The sequence below is a fragment of the Schistocerca serialis genome, chromosome 4, assembly GCF_023864345.2.
Source record: "Schistocerca serialis cubense isolate TAMUIC-IGC-003099 chromosome 4, iqSchSeri2.2, whole genome shotgun sequence".
NCBI classification, from domain to species: domain Eukaryota; kingdom Metazoa; phylum Arthropoda; class Insecta; order Orthoptera; family Acrididae; genus Schistocerca; species Schistocerca serialis.
In genome coordinates, this window is record NC_064641.1 from 111,632,376 (window position 1) to 111,655,234 (window position 22,859).

At 40.5% G+C, this 22,859-nt stretch overlaps 1 protein-coding gene across 2 annotated transcripts in view; it reads left to right on the forward strand.

The window, feature by feature from the left end:
• Positions 1-22,859, forward strand: part of LOC126475104 (ATP-dependent RNA helicase DDX42) — a 78,721-nt gene that overhangs the window by 50,403 nt on the left and 5,459 nt on the right. For both annotated transcript variants that reach the window (XM_050102683.1, XM_050102682.1), the window contains exons 8-10: positions 4,931-5,023; positions 18,924-19,057; positions 20,574-20,687. In XM_050102683.1, coding sequence (XP_049958640.1) covers positions 4,931-5,023; positions 18,924-19,057; positions 20,574-20,687 — 341 coding nt within the window. The remainder of the gene's footprint in view (positions 1-4,930; positions 5,024-18,923; positions 19,058-20,573; positions 20,688-22,859) is intronic.

Consider the following 22,859-nt stretch of genomic DNA (forward strand, 5'->3'; position numbering starts at 1 on the left):
GTAAAAGACTTCAGCTCAAAAAGTCGACAAGGTGTGCAGCTCCAGAACAGTTGAGGGAGATATGAGAATTGTCATTTTGTATAGTAATACATATTGTGATCTATTTTGGGTTATGGGTTAAGAGAGATCTGTCCACACACAGTTCTAAATGGGCTGTACACTGAAAAGATTGCATTTGTAATATCAGAAGGGTTTTCACATAGGAGACTGAGTCATTTTAGTAGCTTGGATAGATGGAAGCTCTCTTTCAGCATCCACCCATGCAAAAGGTGAAGAAGTCAGTTGTCAAGAGGACATGTCTCGGCCTAATACCTCCGCAAAGCAAGTCCACTTTAGTGAATAATATCAAGAATGGCAACCACAAGATATTTATAAGGTAAAAGTTGGGATGCACATAAGCAGGCTGACAGATTGTGTGTGGAGTGGAACACATTATAATAAAACCCCCATTTGTTTCACTCCACCCATACACCTCTTCTGTATCCCCATTACCCTTCTGTACCTCCACTATCCACCCCAAAAAAGATTAGATCTCACCACAGATGCATCAGCAGCCTTTAGTACTTATGAAAGATCGTGGCCCTCAACACCTCCTCTGAGTGATGACTAGCAGTGTTCCTTTTTATGTTGCTGGTACTACATAAAGTTGATACATAAATCTGATAGATGTGAAGTCTTTCACCAGTCAGTCTTGCATTGAAACAGATGACAAACAGAAAGACAAAATATTAAATTATTGCACATCAGTGCATGTTCATACTATTGACTTGGTGCATAAGACATAGCGTTTTGCCATCAGTTTAATAAACACAACAGATACAAATAACTTAGATTTTAGTCATCAAAAATATATTTTCCTTTACTGTTCACAACAGTCTGCCAACACTGGGGTAATTTTTCAATACCACAGCTGTAGAAATCACCTGGTTTTGAGATGAAGAACTTGTCAAGCCACCTTTGGAGCACATTTTCATCTGGAAAGGAAGTTCCTTGAAAGTTATTCAGTAGAGAGCAGGAAAGGTGAAATTCTGAGGGTACAAGTTAGGCAAATAACAACTTCCCATTCTAACTTCTGTAAAGTGTGTGTGTTGTGTGTTCCCCCCCTCCCCACTCTAGCAGAATACGAATGGGTGTTATCGTGGAGTAGCATCACTTCAGACAGTCTTCCTGGTCGTTGTTCTTGGATAGCGTCTGCAAGATGTCTCAGTTGCGAACAGTAAATGTCGGCCGTGGTGGTTACACATCAGGGAACCAATTAGTAGTACACAACACTGTTGCTATTCCACCAGATGCATAAAATTATCTTTTGTGGATGCGTGCAGGTCTTAGTACGGGGAGTTGCTGCTTTGTTTGGGCTCACAATTCCTTTCTTCTCCTTATTTTAGCATAAAGATATTATTTACTGTCACCAGTAATTATACAGGATAGGAATGGTCAGTGTTGTTCATGAGGCAAATGGTGACGAGCAAGCAGAGATGGATGCTCTGATTTTTGTGACTTTGTTTTAGAGCATGCGGTATCTACCCAATTTTGAACCTCACTGCATGCAAATGTCGCACGATAGTGAAATGATCACAGTTCATCTCATTTGTCATTTCTTGAGTACACTGACGCGGATCAATGCATAACAGTCTTTATCAAATCTCGGAGGTCTTCCTGAATGTGGAGAGTCACTAATGCCAAAACAATTCTCCTCAAAATGAGGAAACGATTTTCCTGCTGTTCTCTGTCCAGTGGCATTATCCTCAGATATGGTGCATTTGTTCTGGCTGCATCCATTGCTGTCACCCCTCTATTGGACTGAAGAATATGTTGGGAATGTTCCAATTTCTCCACTGGGCACTCTATTTTCTAGCATCCACACCTCCACTTGCTGTCTCCAAATGACAATATATAAACTCAAATAGCAACAGTGAGCTACAAATAAAAAATGACACTTGGTAAATAAACCCATAGCAACCAGAATACCAACATGCAAAACAAAAACACTTGGAACTTAAGCACCCACCTGATATGATATCATTGTTTGACCACAGTTGATACAAATATGTTGTTGTATCCTGCCTACTCATCAGAAAAACGGGATGCCTAGGAAACCTGCGTCCCCGAATCACTAGACAACAATTCGAGCAAATTGTGTTAATGAAGTTTATTACAAAAGGAAATGATTACAATATTTAACTTTGTGTTAAACAGAAGTGTCACAAGCAATGAGCGACAGACAAAATAAGAAATCTCATCATTATAGACAATGATATACAGTAGGAACAAAATGATCAGTCTTGTTGCTATTCTTGAACTCGCTGCTGTAGAACTGACAGTCTTCAACTGGGCTGCGGCCAGTGGGGGCCAGTGCTTATGTTTTCTTCGTGTAGAGTGCGCTGCCATCGCAGTGTCATCCTAGAGAAGGGTTGGTCTGCATGCAATTAGCTGACGTCCTCTTCACAGCCCTCTCTGCTCTAATGTTCCCGACCGGTGTGCCAGTGCTTGACTTCACACCGGAACACATGTGATGCTTAAATAAGGGCCCTTCGCTTTGAAATCACTCAGAACCACCACAGAGGCATAATTCAACAGAATGTCTGTTATACTTTTAAGTTGGATATGACAGAATTATACCCCTTTCTAGCTCTCACTGGCATCATCTCTTGTGGTGAACAGTATCATCCAGCTGCAGTGAAGTGCAGGTCATTGTCTTTTATAAGAAGAGTAAAAATGATAATTACGGTCATTGTCCTTAAAATGCATTTCTTTGCAGATTCCTAGACCTGAGCTTGAACAAAACATTAGTTTTCAAGTGGAGTGGGGACTTTTCCCAAAGAATTGGCACAAGTTCAGGTAACCCCACTTCCGTGTACAGTATTCTAAAAATGGTGGACTGAATTAAACTGATAGATTCAATGTCCCTCGAGTGTCATCTTAAAGATTTGATTCACATGAGGAATTTTTTGCTAATAGTGCTCAGTATGTTATTTTGGGTGGGAAATTCTTGAGGAAAACTAACATTGGATGTGGCCTGGGAAAGTATAATGGAACAAATGACATTCCCAATATATATCACCAATTTTCAGATAGCATCAGTAGTGCATAGTTCTCTGAATGGCAGCTTTTATCAGCTTTTTCTGGATAATTACAACATAGGGTACACAAAAAGAGAGAGAAATCAGTAGTGTCGTATTAAAGTGTTAGGTGCAAACTAGAACCTGTCATACTATTTAAGTACCTAGGGTTAACTCTACAAAGTGATATAAAATAAAATGGACTTGTGAAATAAAGAATAGGGAGGACAAATCCAAGACTCGAATTGGTTGGGAGGATTCTGGGAAAGGAATCTTGTATAGGAGTCTAGTGTGACCTATTCTAGAATAGTGTTCCAGTGTGTGGGGTATATGTCAAGTGAACCAAGCAGAAGATATTGACGGAATTCAGAGACTTGCTGAAGTTCAGAAAAGGACACTATAGCCCGTACAGAGTAAAATAAGGGTGATCAGGAAACAGAAAAACAGCATCAGAGTATTGTAAATATCTAAAAGTAATGCATAACATTTTTCATGTCTTTAAAAATTTATCATAATTTGTTATTGTATTACTATCAGCCAAAAACTTTTTATGTGAAACTTCATAACACCTTTCTAATTTTATCTTCATTTTGTCTATACCATCACCATCTTTTATTGTTTATAAACTTAAACTGAAAGAATGAAATTACAATGAAATCACTATGCTTAGTTGCATACAGGCGTTGATATACATCAACGGGGACAGTCAAAAATGTGTGCCCAACTGGGACTCAAACCCGGGATCTCCTGCTTAAACTGAAAGCATAAAGATAACAATGAATCGTGTTTCCAGAAAGAAATTTTCACTCTGCAGCAGAGTGTACATAGATATGAAACTTCTTGGTAGATTAAAACTGTGCCAGGCTGATACTTGAACTCGGGACCTTTGCCTTTCACGAGCAAGTGCTCTACCGACCTGCCCTCACAGCTTTACTTCCACCAGTACCTCATTTCCTACGTTCCAGACTTCATAGAAGTTTTCCTGTGACCCTAGCAAGACTAGTACTCCTGGAAGAATGCGGAGACATGGCTTAGCCACAGTCTAGGTAATGTTTCCAGAATTAAATTTTCCTCGGCATTGGAGTGTACACTGATACAAAATTTCCAGGCAGATTAAAACTGTGTGCTGTAATGAGACTCACACTTGGGACCTTTGCCTTTAGCAGGCAAGTGCAGTACCAACTGAGCTACCCAAGCATGAGCATGACCCATCCTCACAGCTTTACTTCCACCAGTACTTCATCTCCTACCTTTCAAGCTTCACAGAAGCTCTTCTGCGAAACTTGCAAGACTAGCACTCCTTGCACACTCTGCCGCAGAATGAAAATTGCATTGTGGAAACATCCTCCAGGTTATGGCTTAGCCATGTCTCTGCAGTATCCTTTCTTTTAGATGTGCTAATCTTGTAAGATTTGCAGGAGGACCTCTGTCAAATTTGGAAGGTAGCAGGTGACTTACCGGTGGAAGTAAAGCTGTGAGGATGGGTTGTGACTCGTGCTTGGGTAACTCAGTCCATAGAGTACTTGCCTTGCCTTGCCTTGTCTCAGTCCAGCACACAGATTTAATCTGCCATGAAGTTACGAATCTTGTTGTTCTAAGGAGTAATTTTGCCTCATGTGTTAAGTAGTATTACTTTATGTTATAGCTCGTATGTATTAATTTTCTGGAATTCCTTCACACAGTCAGGTATTGTCTAAAGAAACCAGTTGTGTCTGATTCCGTCACCACATTGGAAAGCACAATAAAAAGTGTTTCCACTTTATGAGCACTCATTGTTTAGATACTTTTTACTTCTTGCTAATTGTTAAAATTATGTTGGTTTTCTGTTGTTAACTATGTTACTTGGTTAACTATGTTACTCGTTTTTCCAGCTCGTGGTTTGGACATTCCGCACATACGGACTGTTGTTAATTATGATGTTGCTCGTGACATTGATACTCACACACATCGTATTGGAAGAACAGGTAACCCAACTCTATAATCTGCTATCCAGGTATACAAAGTGTGTTCAAAAGTAACAGGAATTTTGTAATTTTGCTTGTTGTATCTGTCCAATTTGTGAGATTGTTTTGTTGATAGCTATATCAGATACTTAGTCTGTTGTCAGCTGTTAAAAAGGTATCCTTTGTTGTTAGTATAAGTATTTATTTATTTTTTGTAAAAATGGATTACAACTTTGTATTAAATTTTGCTACAAGAAAGGAATAGAATGCTGCAAAGTTTTATGAATGTTAGTGAAACTGTTATAAGTAAAACCAGGGTTTACCAGTGGTTTAAGCATTTTGAAGAAGGCCATGTAAGTGTTGAAAAAGAAAAACATCCCAGTTGATCCATTACATCACCAGTAAATGAAATTGTCGAAAAAAATGAAAGAAATAATTATGAATGATCGCTGAATAACAATCGGAGAAGTTGGCTTATCAGTTGGTTCATAGAACGAACTTTTTTCAGGTGTTTTGGGTATGAAATGTGTGAGAGAAAAATTTATTTCCAAATTTTCGAATTTTGTTCAAAAACAGCAACAGGTTAATGTTGCTCAGGAGTTGCTAATTGAAGTCAGCAGCTGTGCAGCACTACTGAAATGTATCATACCATGTAATGAAAAATGGGTTTACAGGTGCATCAAAACTAAGGCTCAGTCGCATCAGTAGAAGCATTCTGAATCATTAAGACTGAAAAAGCTTAATAAGTGCAGTCAAATGTGAAGATTATGCTGAATGTGTTCTCCAGTTTTAATGGTATAGTTCACAGTGAGTTATTAGTACAAGACCGAATGATCAGTAAGAAGTAGTACTCACAAATTCAATGCTGTTTATGAAGCAATACAAAAACAAACACCTGGGTTTGCAGCAAAACAATTCATGGTATTTGCACACACACACACACACACACACACACACACACACACACATTTTGTCACATATTCATGAATGGCCCAAAACAATACTGTAATGATGTCCCAGCCTCCATATTCACCAAACATGGCCCAGTGTGACATTTTCTCTTCCCAAAAATAAAAAAGAACCTCAAAGGATTATCATTTTACAAGGATAGACAAGATGAAAAATGCATCGCTGAGAGAGCCGAAAGTTATTACAAGGACTGAGTTCCAGAAGTGTTTCAGGGAGAGGCAAGTGTGCTGGCATAAGTGAATAACACTAAATGGGGACTGTTTTGAAGGGAATTACATTGATGTAGATGAACAAATAAAATTCTTTCAGAAAATTAAAAATTCCCATTAAATTTTGAAGACAGTTTGTATCTTACGTACAAAATTTTTTAATATCTTTGCGTGCCGAAATCTCTTATGTTGAGTAAAGTTTGGATCATTTGCACAAACTGCATTATACCTATGCATCTTTCATCCTCAGAATCACTTGTCACTTTTCATAGATTTTCAGATATAGGGGGCGTAAATGTATTGCACATTATGCAAAAGATTTTATTCTCTTTGTTGGGAAGATTTAACTGAATAACAAGCCAACAAATATTTCACTATGTTTATTTTGTTTTTGAATAAAATCATTGTTTTAACTTTAAAGTAGTAATTGTTTGTGGCAGAGTTCGAAGAATGAAAACCTGATATTATCTTATTGGCATTTTGGGACAAATACTTTCCGTAGAGGTAATTTGTTGTCAATGAGCTGAACTTGATGACTATCGTATTGCAAATTGAAGAAGTGTCATTGCACAATAGGTACTCTAATATGAGTGGTGTAAGGTTATGTATGGACCAATTTTCCCATACTCCCCCCCCCCCCCCCCCCCCCACACACACACACACATACACACCTCCCCCTCCCCTCCTTTCCACATTCAGGAAACATTGACAGGATCAACAGGTGACATTTTTTAAGCTTCATTTCAGGTGGTTTTGTTTTTGCTTTAACTCTGGGAAATACAGAGTAGGTAACATTTGTTACAGGTTAGTCTTTGGTATCCCATCAGGGTGGAAATATCTTGCTCTTCTGCTTCTATTTCTGTTCGCTATATTGATTCATTATTAACTGAACATGTACACAGTACAAGACTACATCTAAAACCTTCGTACTAGGTTACACTTGCCCTATTGCGAAAACAGTAGAGAACTGTCCAGGCCATCAATAGCAAGTGGAATACAATGCAAAATGCTGTCCAACAGAAAAGTCTGCACTTAAACAAAACATAGGTGAGTGATAACTGTAGATGGCAGACAGCAAAACACTAACAGCAATGACAGCACTGTTTTCAGTTTGCTGGTGTTGGCCAGATAGCGGTTGACTTTTTGATAATTGGAAACAATGGGTAGTGTGGTTTGGGAGGTGGCATGGCACTTAAGAGTGAAGTATTGATACTTACACTGCTTCTGATCTCGCTGGGTTCAACAATTACGATATTACGAAAAGGAAAGATTGCTACTCACCATGTAACGGAGATGTTGAATTGCAGATAGACACAACGAAAAGACTACTAAACATGTAAGCTGCCAGAAAGCCTCCTTCAGGAATAGACAACACGCACGCACACATTGATGCAAACGTAACTCCCTCACACATGACCACTGTCTCCAGTTGCTGAGGCGAGACTGCTATCATGCGCAGTTGCTTGCAGATTGGTCTCTGTAGACAAAGGCAGTGGTTTTGTGTATGTGAGCTGCATTTGCATGAATGTGTGTGTGTGTGTGTGTGTGTGTGTGTGTGTGTGTGTGTGTGTATGTTGTCTTTCTCATTAGAAGGCCTTCTGGCCGAAAGCTTGTATGTTTAGTAGTCTTTTTGTTGTGCCTATCTGCAGCTCAGCATCTCCGCTACGTGGTGAGTAACAGTCTACCCTTTTCATAATACTATCATTATTCTATCTTGGATTTTTCCATTGTTAGATTTAACAATTTGAAGACTTCCCTCATCACACTTGATAATTGGCTGTGAGCTGACAAAATTCTGGGTTGCTTTCAACTGGCATTGCAAAATACATAATATGAGACGGGTGTTGTTCTTACTCCAGTTACAGGGAAATGTGAGTGCATTACAGGAATATGATATGCTTGTAATATATACAACTCAAGTTGGTTACATGATAAACACAAAAATGGACAACTGATAATTGCAGAGGAAAAATATTCTGTGCACTCTTACTCTTCAGTGGTACAATTATTGTTTTGTTTGCACCCGCAAAAAGCAGTAAGTGAATGTTTAAAACGAGGGACCTGAAAGTGATGATATTTTTCTGTGGTTCAAGTAAAAGTACTTTTGGTGTAGCAATTATAGAAGCACTGTAGGGCACACAGGCCAATGTTGCAGTTTGTGCACCACTGCCTACTCTCCTTCGTGAAGCCCTTACCTCTCTTTTTCTTTCCTGTCTGAACAAATGTAACAATAGTGAACTGATTTGATTTTCTTTTCAGCAAGTGGAACTTTCTATGGAAAATGACATTCAAATGGCTTGTCAGTCTGCTCGGCTGCAATAGATTGGTGCTGAAAAGTAGCTTCTCCCTTTCCAAGCAAATTTATTTTCTTTTGTTCTCTAATTGTATTACCAATGTACCAATTCCTTTTTGTTTAACTGTCTTGGAAATGCAGTCATCAAATAAATGAGTAAAATAACTAAATTTCTCGCTGGTGTGTGTGATGTGAGACTACAATCACTACTTCCGGGAACATTGGCAATTGTGAACTTCTTGTAAAGGGATGTTAATATTATGAAAATCATACATTGCTTCTCACTATATAGCAGAGATGTTGAGCCCCAAATAGGCACAACAAAAAAGACTGATAACAAGTGAGCTTTCAACCAAAAGATCTTCTTCTGTATTAGACAACATACATACACACATTCATACAAATGCAACCCACACACATGACTAATGTCTGTGCCTGTGCCTATAGCATATTTCAACTTATCTGGAAACATACCCAGTGATAGTGATGTATTGCATATACTACAGAATACTTTTTCTTTATGTGAAATTTTTTTAATGATTTTCTTCAGATATTATGAATGCTGTGAGAACTAAGACCATAGACACATGCATGATTGCCTCTTGATCTGCCTGGATGGTGACCAGTTTCACTGCACAGTGTTGGTTGGCTTTGGGTATGAAAACCAATATTTTAACAATTTAGACAATAGACTACCCATATCCTATTATATACAGACTTCTCACATGACTTGTATCTTGAGCATTGCACAGCAGTCATGTGTAAAACGTGATCATAATGATTTAAGTTGAGAGAGAGCTTCCACGTTGCTAGGACTTACCCAAATACACTCCTGGAAATGGAAAAAAGAACACATTGACACCGGTGTGTCAGACCCACCATACTTGCTCCGGACACTGCGAGAGGGCTGTACAAGCAATGATCACACGCACGGCACAGCCGACACACCAGGAACCGCAGTGTTGGCCGTCAATGGCGCTAGCTGCGCAGCATTTGTGCACCGCCGCCGTCAGTGTCAGCCAGTTTGCCGTGGCATACAGAGCTCCATCGCAGTCTTTAACACTGGTAGCATGCCCCGACAGCGTGGACGTGAACCGTATGTGCAGTTGACGGACTTTGAGCGAGGGCGTATAGTGGGCATGCGGGAGGCCGGGTGGACGTACCGCCGAATTGCTCAACACGTGGGGCATGAGGTCTCCACAGTACATCGATGTTGTCGCCAGTGGTCGGCGGAAGGTGCACGTGCCCGTCGACCTGGGACCGGACCGCAGCGACGCACGGATGCACGCCAAGACCGTAGGATCCTACGCAGTGCCGTAGGGGACCGCACCGCCACTTCCCAGCAAATTAGGGACACTGTTGCTCCTGGGGTATCGGCGAGGACCATTCGCAACCGTCTCCATGAAGCTGGGCTACGGTCCCGCACACCGTTAGGCCGTCTTCCGCTCACGCCCCAACATCGTGCAGCCCGCCTCCAGTGGTGTCGCGACAGGCGTGAATGGAGGGACGAATGGAGACGTGTCGTCTTCAGCGATGAGAGTCGCTTCTGCCTTGGTGCCAATGATGGTCGTATGCGTGTTTGGCGCCGTGCAGGTGAGCGCCACAATCAGGACTGCATACGACCGAGGCACACAGGGCCAACACCCGGCATCATGGTGTGGGGAGCGATCTCCTACACTGGCCGTACACCACTGGTGATCGTCGAGGGGACACTGAATAGTGCACGGTACATCCAAACCGTCATCGAACCCATCGTTCTACCATTCCTAGACCGGCAAGGGAACTTGCTGTTCCAACAGGACAATGCGCGTCCGCATGTATCCCGTGCCACCCAACGTGCTCTAGAAGGTGTAAGTCAACTACCCTGGCCAGCAAGATCTCCGGATCTGTCCCCCTTTGAGCATGTTTGGGACTGGATGAAGCGTCGTCTCACGCGGTCTGCACGTCCAGCACGAACGCTGGTCCAACTGAGGCGCCAGGTGGAAATGGCATGGCAAGCCGTTCCACTGGACTACATCCAGCATCTCTACGATCGTCTCCATGGGAGAATAGCAGCCTGCATTGCTGCGAAAGGTGGATATACACTGTACTAGTGCCGACATTGTGCATGCTCTGTTGCCTGTGTCTATGTGCCTGTGGTTCTGTCAGTGTGATCATGTGATGTATCTGACCCCAGGAATGTGTCAATAAAGTTTCCCCTTCCTGGGACAATGAATTCACGGTGTTCTTATTTCAATTTCCAGGAGTGTAGCTTAATCTGGGAAAGACACAGTGTCACCTGAAGCTGCTGTTGTGCAAGATTTCACAACAAGGCTGATCCCTCCTCTTGGCCTGTGATGTTAGGTCTTTATTCAAAGTTACTCGTTAACTATTGTCAATATGCCACTCGTGGAGACACCTTCATCTCTTCCTTCTCTCACTCTGAAAACCTGCAACAGCTGATATTTACTGTAATATCTTGAAATTGTTTATTTGGCTATTCTTGGGATTTGTTGCCCCATACGCAAGGCATATAGATTTTTTCCACGTCTATGAATTCTTTTGAGGTAACATAATGAAAACGGTGTATGATTAGCATCTCAAGCATGTTTGGAATTATGTGAAGAGCCAAGACTGGCAGATTTTGTGTATATTTTAGGATGACATGTTAAAGGAGAAAAAATATCACATTATTCATGTCCTGTTTAATAATGCAGTATTATGAACTGAAGCCTCTGTGTAAAAACATATGTTGCTGTTGTAACTTTTTTATTGGGTGTGATGAACACAAAGAGTAATTTTACAGTTACTTCCTTTGGCAGAACTGTCATCAGGCTCTGAGGTAGCAGTCAAGATAAGCTGACTTAAAATTCTTGCATAATTGTATCTGCATAAATTTCTCAAAGTTCTTCTAAATTACACCAGACATTGGTTTTCTCCTCTGCTATTTGCGAATAAGTTAAAGTTGTTGTTTTATTTGTGAATTGTATTGGTATATTTGAGTCTGCAGCCGAGTTAAAGTTTTTGAAGTAGTATAAAAAGGTAAACACTTTGTTGTTTGTTAGTGTGAGATGTCTGCAAGCAAAAATAAAGCAAAAACTCATAGCTCATGTTATTAACTCACATTAATGTTAGACAAAGTCTGGTCAAGAAGTATTCTATAAGACACATCTTATTTTTTAACCAACATTTTTGTAAAAAATAACATTTTTATCATCTTTAATAGTAGATTGCAAAGCCATACAAAAAAATTCTTAATTGATAAAACCAAACTGACCTGTAATATCCCTAAAAATTATCATCTGAACTTTCTTCTTCTTCTTCTTCTTCTTCTTCTTCTTCCTCTTCATTGTTGTCCTCTTCACATATAAATGGTCTTCACTGCCACTGAGAGCATTATTTATGCCACAATTCCTGAAAGATTTAACTATAATGGCTTCTCTCACTCTAGACCATGACCGTTTTATTCATTGACACACTTGCTTGATTTTATGTAAGAAAATAAAACACGTAAAGCCATGCTTATGATGTCATTTATGGGATGGCTACCAATTTTGGTGCTCCAGGCTGATGTTAAAGGGGTTAAAACCATCCGTATACATGATGCATCAGTGGCCAACATAACTGGTTTATGCCGACTACCTGTAACTGTGATGTTATCTCACCAACTAGCAACTATTAACACTGTAGATGGCTGTAAGTGTTTCATTTTCTTACATAAGTCAATGACCGAAATGCGCCAGACCTCTGGGTAAAAAAAAAAAAAAAAAAAAAAAAAAAAAAAAAAAAAAAAAAAAAATTGTTTGACTGTAGGTCATTTTAAAGCTCCCTTGATATTGGGTTTTGTCCATCATCCATTTGTTCCTTTCCTCTTTCATATAAACTTTAAGTGGTTTATTTATTGAGACATCAAGAGGTTGCAGTTGTGAAGTAATTCCTCCTGAGATAACAGCAAGCTCTGTATTTCCCTGTCTCAATTGCTGTTTCACAGATTTTTTCAAATGACTGTTAAACTGATCTAACATAATAAGAGAATTATTCTTCAATAAAACACCTTTCCTTCTCTCCCATACTCTGTTACTCTATAATTTAATACCACTCTTGTCCATCCAACCCATGTCATGTACGTGAACAACAACATTTGGTGTTATTTCAAAAGGTTTCGGCACTGTTTTGCGCTTGAAAATAATCATTGGATTAAGTTTCGTACCATCAGAACAACATGAAATTATCGATATCTTCTTTTCCATTACAAAAATAGCTACTGACAAAAATGTTGAACTGTTATTGATAACACAAATCACTTTCAATGCAGGTTCACTGTCACTGTAGACTGCAAGGACGCATTTTAGGCTAGACAGGGTTCTGTATTTGCTGTATTTGTGATGGCAGGGTGGGAGGGAGACAGTATTAGCAAGCGTGTCGATCCCAACTCAGGTCCGTCGCATTGCTGTGCTGCTGGTACCAGTTGAATTCGATGTCGCTAGCTAGAGTGAGGTTTCCTGTAGCATCAAATGTAAGGCCATTTTTAAGACTGGCGGGAATTTTAAATCAAGCACTGGACATTTTACATTAATTTTGAGTATATTGTATTTTTTATTTTATTTTATTTATTGATTTATTTAACCTGGCAAGATTAGGGCCCTCAGGCCCTCTCTTACATCTAACCAGGCATTCTACTTATTTTACATTCACATGTTTTAGTAGGCATGTTAAACTACATCTAGTACAAAAAGTGAAATAAACAATTAGAAAAGTACACCTGGAAAAATACATACATATAGAGTTTATATTTGTAGATCATAAGTACTGTTATAATTAGACATTATTGAAGAGAGAGATTTTAGATAGGAGTGCTAGCAGCAGGGAGTATGAGGGAGACTCATGGTGAAGGGAGGAGAAGAATAGAGAGACATGATGAAACATAATTAAGGAAATATAAAGGAAAAGAAGATTGCGTGGCTAATAGAGATAGATGAAGAGGAAGGCATCTCAGGAGCGAAATAGGAGACGCTAGCTTTGCTATTTGACAGATGAGAGGATTGGCCTTGTACATTAATTTTGTGAAGAACGTTATAAGGATGGTAGTAGGAAATGCTTCAACTTCTTCTTAAAAGCAGCAGGAGATTGAATTTTGCGCAAGGTAAGGGGCAGTTTGTTCCAGAGGCAGACAGCGGCAACTGAGAAGGAGTTTGCAAAAGTTTTTGTTTTGTGAGTGGGCACACTTAGGATACCAAATAAGAGTGACCTCGTGTTTCGATTATGATGGCATGACAGGTTTTTAATCTCTGAAGCAAGGTACTGGGGTGCTTGCACGACGGGGAGTCGGTGAAGTAGACATAGAGTGTGGTAGTCACGCAATTTGTCCGGCCCAGCCACCCTAGCTCGGAGTATGAAGCACTAACATGATCATATCGGCGAATGTTGCAGGTGTAACGCACACAGGCATTCATGGTTAGTTCTAGCCGTCGTTTGTTTTCACTACTCATGCCTTGTTGAATCACATCACAATAGTGGAGGTTCGGTAGAACGAGTGCTTGCACGAGCTGCCGTTTCAAGCCCTGTGGAAATACGTTCCGAAACTTTTTGAGAGAATAGAGACAAGCAGACGTCTTTCGGCACACTGCGACTGTATTCTCCGCCCTGTTGAGATGCTCATCCAAAGTTACACCCTAGTTCTTAACTGTTTTCTGATATGGTATTGGAGTACCGTTGAGCAGAATAGGAGGTAGCCGTTCGCAGAAATCTGAACTTATTAATTTCTGATGGGCTATTAAGATTACTTGCGTCTTTTTTGCATTTAGTTTAAGCCTCAGGTTTTTCGCCCATGTCACTACTGAAGACAGATCATCATTCATCTGAGCGATTGCAGTGTTTACATCTTCAGGTCTGACGCTTAGGTAGAGCTAGAGGTCGTCGGCATAGAAATGATATTTACAGGAGGACAGAACTGACGAAATATCGTTGACATATAAAGAAAACAAAAGTGGTCCTAAGACTGATCCTTGTGACACTCCCGAGGAAACATGTTTCCAAGAAGATTTTTCATTTTTGCAGACAACACATTGCTGTCTGTCTTTTAAGTAGCTTTCAAACCATCTCATTGCACTATCAGAGAAATTAAGCTGTTGCATTTTTCTGAGCAATATGCCAAAGTTAACAGTGTCAAAAGCTTTGCTGAAGTCCAGTAGCGTCCATATTGTTGCCTTTCGATTGTCGATGGCATATTTCAGGTCATCAGTTACTTTAATTAGAGCAGTGTTTGTGCTGTGATGTTTACGGAAACTGGATTGAAATTTGTCATATAGGCTGAATTCATGCAAGTGTTAAGTGATTTGGTCATGAACAATATATTCAAGTGCTTTGGAAACAGCAGGCAGTATGCTAATTGGTCGGTAATCACTAGGCAGTTGCGGGTTTTCGATCTTAGGGATGGGTCGAATTATGCTTCTTTTCCATGCAGTGGGGTATATTCCGTTCACGAGGGAAAAATTAAATATGTCAGTTAAGACAGGTACTAAGATATCGGCAACATTCTTAATCATGGTTATACCGATATTGTCGTTGTCTATTGCATCAGAAGAGATTCTCATTATTGCTTTTCTTGCCGTATTTGTTGTTACATGTTTTAAATGGAAGGTATCATTGTTAGTTATCCTGTTTGGGGATTCTTGTGGACGGTAATTATCAGCCGTGCGGCTATTCAGAGGTGCAGAGAAGAATTCATTTAATTCGTTAGCTGATACATGAAAAGTAGTTTCCGATTTTGCCTTTCCGACCCCCAAGCTACGGAGATTCTTCCATAGAGTCGTGGGCGTCAGATCGCTGCATACAAGGGAGCGAGCGTGCCCGATTTTAGCATTGCGAATGCATTGTTTCACTCTGTTCCATAGCTTTCTATATTCTTCGAAAAGCTCGGGTTTCGGATCTGCCTTGAAACGCCTGTGGGCAGCATCCCTATTAGTCATCATTTGACGTAATTCAGCTGTCAGCCATGGAGCAGGAGATTTTCTTACACGGATTGTGCGCACAGGTGCATGTTTGTCATAGAAGGCAGTGAGTTTATCACCAAGTTCATTAATTTTGCCGTTGATTGTAGGTTCTCTGATTATTTGATGCCATGAGATTTCTGAGCAATCGGCTGTTAGAGCGTCAAGGTCAATGCGTTTCATGTTCCTACAAGTTATGTAATTGATCCTTGGGGGCTGCACAGAGTAGGCCAGGAATATTACATCATGTGCTGAGATGCCAGGGGCCGATGTTTGACCAACATCTCTTACTTTGTCAGTCTGTTTTGTTGTGATTACGTCTATAAGAGTATGGGTGTGCGCCGTAAGGTGTGTAGGTTGTAATGGAAGAATGTTCGTGCTATTGCAACTAAACAGTCTTCTTAGGTTTATTGCGGAGGGAGTGTCTCTTAGCAGGTCTATGTTCAAGTCACCCATTACGATGATATGTTCGTATTGACACTGAAGTGAATGTAATTCCGACTGGAAGGATCTCATTGAGCTTATTTTTGGCGGCTTGTACACGACAGCAGTCAAGAATTTCTGACTTTGTATATTTATTTCAATGAACATGAATTCAGCCTCTTTTTCTTCAGCAGGATTTGACGTACTGACGTATGGTATCCCGGCTGAGACACAAAGTTGAAATATGCTCTCTATTTTTATTTACTTAAATTTGACATATTTCGTGACAGTACCTTTTCCGTAAAATGTTTACAAGGCGATATTTGTGTTGGCTTCAGTTGTCTAGTGGAAGTATGATTCCACAATGCATCTTTGTCGGCTGCAGAAATGACCTGGTTCAATGTGTTTGCCTCATTTTTGGTGCTTCAAATACCATTTCTTCGAATGTAGTTTCTTCTTATAGTTTATATAAAAAAATAGTAACATAATTCAAAATTATTTATGACGGCGACCTTCACATGGTTATACCGTCAACACACACTAAGAGATCACTGCCAACTGAGTACAGTCAAAGGCGACTCCAGCGTCAAAGACATTTTACACAACACACAAGCTTCCACTTGTAATCAGTCTCTTTGCTATTCTTCGACACATTTGCTAATAGTAATCAATATGCTTTCACTCTCAAAAATATAAGTAAATTAACATATAATAAGGCAAATTATAATAAAAAAATTCTGACAAAAGAAAACATTTACAATGTGGTATCGACAAATCCGGTAGAAAATAACACATCTCCCAGATCCATTACAGTACATAAGACTTTCGCTATGAGATCTGTTCGTATATACGTGCCGACCCCGCCACCTCGCTTTTTTGATCTGTCTGCCCTAAGAAATGTGTACCCTGGGAGATGAATAGATGCAGAGGATATGTGTGGTTTTAACCATGTTTCGGATAAGAGGATTACGTGGCAGTTTAGTTGGTTGAAGAGGAGGCTAAGTTCTTCATAATGTGCAGGTAAAGACTGGATGTTGCAGTGAGCTGCTAAAAGCTCTGACGCGTTCCGCTGAGCAGCCTGGAGTAGGGTGGCAGACTGGTTTGTCCCTTTGTTAGGCACTACCTGCCACGAGGGGCACTGGCCGGTGCTTCCGCCAAGTGACATAACACAGGGGTGTCCGGGATTTTGCGCGCCCTGTTTGTGACTCTGCGAGTGCTGAAAGAAAGGCGACTGCAAGAGATTTCCTGAGGTTGCGGGAGTATAGAAAATGGATTAGTGGTATTCGGTGCAAGGAGAATATGACCAAAATAGTGACGGCTGTGTGTCACTGTGTATCCTATGTCGTAAGAGGAGAAATGTAATTAGCATATTTGAAACCGCTTAGGGTGGAAATAAGAGAAAGGGGAGTGATTTAAGAGGCTGATGCTGCCAGTAGAGAGAAGTAAGCTTAATAATTAATAGATTATCGCAGGAAGCTAGAATTAAATTGAAATTTGCTAAAGTGATACTGGTAGTGATTATCGTAGGAAGCTACAATTAGATTGAAATTTGCAAAAGTGATACTGATAGTGATTTTTGTTATGAACAATTTAAACCGAAGAGATGGGTGATTAATGAACTAAAGGAGAGAGTAATATTTGCAGTAGAACTATTTACAGAATGGAAGAGAATAAACTGAGAAAATGAAAAAGTATGAGCAGTAACTAAAATTAAGTAATGGTTAGAGCATAAAAAAAAAAAAGGTTAATACAGTTACAAAAACAATTAGTTGAAGGTACAAATATGGGCATAATTAAAAAAGTTAATACAGTTACAACACTATATCTGAGTATAGGGCTGTTACAATTTGCAAATGGTGTTAAGTTTGCACTTTTGGCTCGAGTAGCTTCGCTTAATACCATTCAGTTCTGTCATGTTTGTGACTGTCTTCTTTCCAGCTGCTGTCTTAATGATTACTCTGCCATCCTGAGTCCACACATTCTGAAGACCGAAATGGGATATGGCACTGTTTAAAATCTTTAGACGTTCGTGTGTCAGATCTTCCCTTATTGTAAGCCCTGTCCTTGCTAACTTCTTCTTCTGGGTAATGATCTCTGCCCTTTTTCGGTATGAGACAAATTTAATTATTATTGGACGAGGTTTGGTAGCACTTGGTAGTTTTCGTCCCACCCGATGGCTCCTGTCAATGTCTGCCTTGGTCACTTCAACGCCTAATTGTTCATGCGCAACCTGTATAAGCAGGTTGTCTGTGTCTTCTTCCTTATTTTGTGCTACTCCAAACAGTCCTAGACTATTTCGCCTTTGGTACTGTTCTAGCTCGTCTGTTGCGGCAGATAGTTTCACTTCCAACTCTCGTGCCTTTTTCTCGTATCCAGACACAGACTTTTTTAGTGCTGTAATTTCGGCAGTATTGGCCTCAACAGTTTCACGCATTTTGGCCAGTACTGCTGCCGTTACAATATCTGATATAGTGCCTGCTATCAGATCGAGATTGTTTTTATCGCGAAGCACAGCGTTTACCTCAGAGCAGACCAGCTCCGCTATACCGGGAGCCGCGGCTGCACCTTCCGCCAAGAGCAGGTCCGCCGCACCTGCTGCTTCCCCGCTGCTGGACGCACTGCTGTTGACTCTTTTGTTTACCATTTTCTCGAAGATATTGGCGGAGCACAGAAAGAAAATAGCACTACTGCACAGAACACTGTTGTTTACACGATTTCCACTGGTACTAGACAACACCACCTGCGAGAAAACCTTCAAATTCAACTAAATTTCGCGAGCCGAACTTAACACAGTTACCTGAATTTTGGTGGCAATTTTTCAAAGAAAAAAAGTGCATCTTATAGTCTGTAAAATATGATAATATGTAGTTCATTGACCATGGAACCATTCGTCATGTAAAGTCAGTAATTTAGGATTTTTGTAATGAGGTGAGAGCAACATAAGCTACAAGTAAACTATTAACCTCCCTTGAAATACATACTGTCTCGTATGTTTAGCTGTACTTTTTACAGTCCATTTATGCTTTGTGTTTAATGCAAAGAATAATTGTGGCCTACAGGTCGTGCTGGAGAGAAAGGTACAGCGTACACACTTGTGACAGAAAAGGACAAGGAGTTTGCAGGTCATCTGGTACGCAATCTCGAAGGTGCCAATCAAGATGTCCCTCAGTCGCTCCTAGATCTTGCTTTGCAGGTATGTTAGTTTTATCTTTGATTGTGGTGGTTCTGAAATCACTATTTGAAAAGCTACAGGTTTAATTAATTATTCACATTTAACAGTGGTTATTCTAATCACTGTCGTTCTAGACAAGGCTGTTCTGGTCACAACCGGGCAGTAGTGTACAAACTGTACACTTGTGGGCAGCAGTGAACCTTCTGCACATGGCCAAAGGTGGGCAAATGGATCGCATATAAATAGTCAACACAGTGCAAACAACAAAACTGGGTAGTGATGAGACAGTGACCAAGTGAATGCATTGTAGCAGGATGCTTTTAACACAAAACATCCAATCCAAGTGAAAAATACTAATATTTTATTACATTTGTGAAACAAGATATTTCTTTGTGGTTACAAGAGACAACCAGTTTGTAACCTAGTACTGTAATTTAATTTTATTGAGCTTTATAAACCACAAATTAAATTTTTAAATACTTAATATTTCAAACTTTGTTGATTATCTGGTTATTATTCCACGTGAATTATCAATGTTCAAAAACTGTGGTTAAACTACTGCATATCAGCTGGTATGTCTCGGCAATGAGGAAAGGAAAGTTCTTAACTGTGATACGAGATGACCACCTCAGCCTACCCACTAATTTCTCAGTAGCTTCCTTTGACATCATCATCCTGGAATTTTCATGGAATACTTCTTTCATCTTTTTTTCAAGTTTATACAGCCACATTGTCTCATTGCGCCCACTCGGTGTAGCACAGTTGGATTAATGAGTCAGCATTTGTTGACCACTCTTGCTAAATGCGGTCATATGAGACTTTTCTGTTTGAACAATACATTCAGGTTAATTATTCGTGCTTTGTTCTTATGTTACACAGCACAGTTCAGTGCAGAAAGATAGAGTTGATCACTGTTGCTGGTCAGCCATGCTTGGTAATATATTCAATCTAGATATTTCTACTTTGTTTCCTTGATTTCAAAATTTCAGTGTGAAGCGGTTAAGGTTGTATTGTGATGTACGGTGTGTTGCTAAAACTGAGTGTAGTTAAACAGGTTTGAAAAAAGAAATAACTTTGGCAATAAATCATGCAGTCTGTGATCCACCAGTAACTGTTATCATATCAACTGGACCTTTCAGTGTCCATTTATAATAATTAGTAGCAAAGAAGACATTAATGAGATATTTGGAGTGAAAAGGAATAATGCAGCAATTATTAACATGATGGACCAGCCAGTCACGTCATACTATGCTATTTATCCTACCACTGAAAGGGGACCTATAGTTTAACTCGGAATCTGATCTACATGTCTTACCAACTTTTCCTGCTGCTACTACTATTATTAGTATTATTAAAAATGACTATGCTTCATGATGTGTTAATATCTTTTACTTTTGGCAGTAACTGTCTGAGCCTACAATTAAATATCATACCCAATTTATGTGTGTTTATGTTTCTAAGATATATTAATTCATTGTTACTTATTTTTAAGGCAAAATTGTTTTTATTTTTCTCACATTATACTGTCATGTTTCAGAGTGCCTGGTTTCGCAAGTCACGCTTCAAAAGTGGTAAGGGTAAGCCAGCAAATGTTGGTGGGCGAGGGCTTGGCTACCGAGAAAAACCAGGAATTGGTTCACATGAAACACAGGTATTGTGGCAGTTCTTCAGTGTTAATGTTTGCACGTCTCTGCATTTCCTTTGACCCTCTAGTGGCTTGAATTGACTCTTCTACTGCTAAGATTGTAAGGGATGGGTGACAACTCCAAATAAAAAAGTACATTCAGGGTTAGTATAAAGAAATGCATAACTTGGTTTCAAAAATTGCAAAGCATACCCTCACCCTCACAAAAGAAAAATTTGGAGTAGGTATTAAAATCCAGGGAGAAGAAATAAAAACTTTGAGGTTCGCCGATGACATTGTAATTCTGTCAGAGACAGCAAAGGACTTGGAAGAGCAGTTGAACGGAATGGACAGTGTCTTGGAAGGAGGGTATAAGATGAACATCAACAAAAGCAAAATGAGGATAATGGAATGTAGTCAAATTAAATTGGGTGATGCTGAGGGAATTAGATTAGGATACGAGACACTTAAAGTAGTAAAGGAGTTTTGCTATTTGGGGAGCAAAATAACTGATGATGGTCAAAGTAGAGAGGATATAAAATGTAGACTGGCAATGGCAAGGAAAACGTTTCTGAAGAAGAGAAATTTGTTTACATCCAGTATAGATTTAAGTGTCAGGAAGTCATTTCTGAAAGTATTTGTATGGAGTGTAGCCATGTATGGAAGTGAAACGTGGACAATAAATAGTTTGGACAAGAAGAGAATAGAAGCTTTCGAAATGTGGTGCTACAGAAGAATGTTGGAAATTAGGTAGGTATATCACGTAACTAATGAGGAGGTATTGAATAGGATTGGGGAGAAGAGAAGTTTGTGACACTACTTGACTAGAAGAAGGGATCGGTTGGTAGGACATGTCCTGAGGCATCAAGGAATCACAAATTTAGCATTGGAGGGCAGTGTGGAGGGTAAAAATCGTAGAGGGAGACCAAGAGATGAATACACTAAGCAGATTCAGAAGGATGTAGGTTGCAGTAGGTACTGGGAGATGAAGGAGCTTGCACAGGATAGATTAGCATGGAGAGCTGCATCAAACCAGTCTCAGGACTGAAGACCACACCAACAACCCTCACCCTCACATTGTAAGGCCCTCAAGTAGTGGAAAATACAGCATGGACGGTAACAACACTATGAAAAGGATAGTTGCTACTCACCATATAGTGAAAATGCTGAATCGCCGATCACACATGACCACAGTGTCTGGCCGCTGAAGCCAGACTCCGAGCATCAGTGCATGATAGGAGGGGCAACTGGTTGATGGGATTAAGGAGGAAGCTGAAGTGGGGAGAGGGAGGGATAGCAAGGTAGAGGGAGGGACAGCAAGGTAGGGGTGGTGGACGATAAAACGCTGCTTGTGGGAGCAAATAGGGACGAGGCTGATAGAGGGTAGGGCAGCTAAGTGCAGTCGGGAAGTTAGACGCAGGATAGGAGGGGTGGGGGAGTGGGAAAGGAAAGAAGTAGAAAGACTGGATGTGTTGGCGAAATAGTGGGCTGTGCAGTGCTGGGATGGGAATAGTGAAGGGGCTAGATGGTTAAGGACAATGGTTAATGAAGATTGAAACCAGAAGGTTAAGGGAATGCTGGATACATTGCAGGGAGAGTAGCCCTCTGCGCAATTCAGAAAAGCTGGTGTTGGTGGGGAGGATACAGATTGTACGGTCTCTGCAGCAGACATTGAAATGAAGAACATTGTGTTGGGTGACGTGCTTAGCAGTGGGGTGATGTAGCTGTTTCTTGGCCACAGTTTGTCAGTGGCCATTTGTGTGCTCAGACAGCTTGGTCGTTGTCGTGTGCAAGTAGAAAGCAGCACACTGGTTGCAGCTTAACGCTTAACTCGCAGATCACATGATTGGTTTCTCAGGGCGCACGAATACCCCCCCCCCCCCCCCCCCCCCCCTCCCTCTGCCTTTTGATGAGATAAGTGATATTTGTGACTGGACTGGAGTAGGTGGTGGTGGGAGGATATGTGGGACAGGTCTGGCATCTAGGTCTATTACAGGGATATGAGCCATGAGGCAAAGAGTTGGGATCAGGCAGGAGGAGGATATTGGGCACAGCGAGAGGTAGTCAAAACCCTGGCAGAGAATGTGACTCAGTTGCCCCATTCCTGGGTGGTACTGAGTCTCGAGGGGTCATAGGGGGATCTATAGTCGGACAGTGGGACTTTGAGAGGTGATTGGTGACTGGAAAGATAAGGCATGA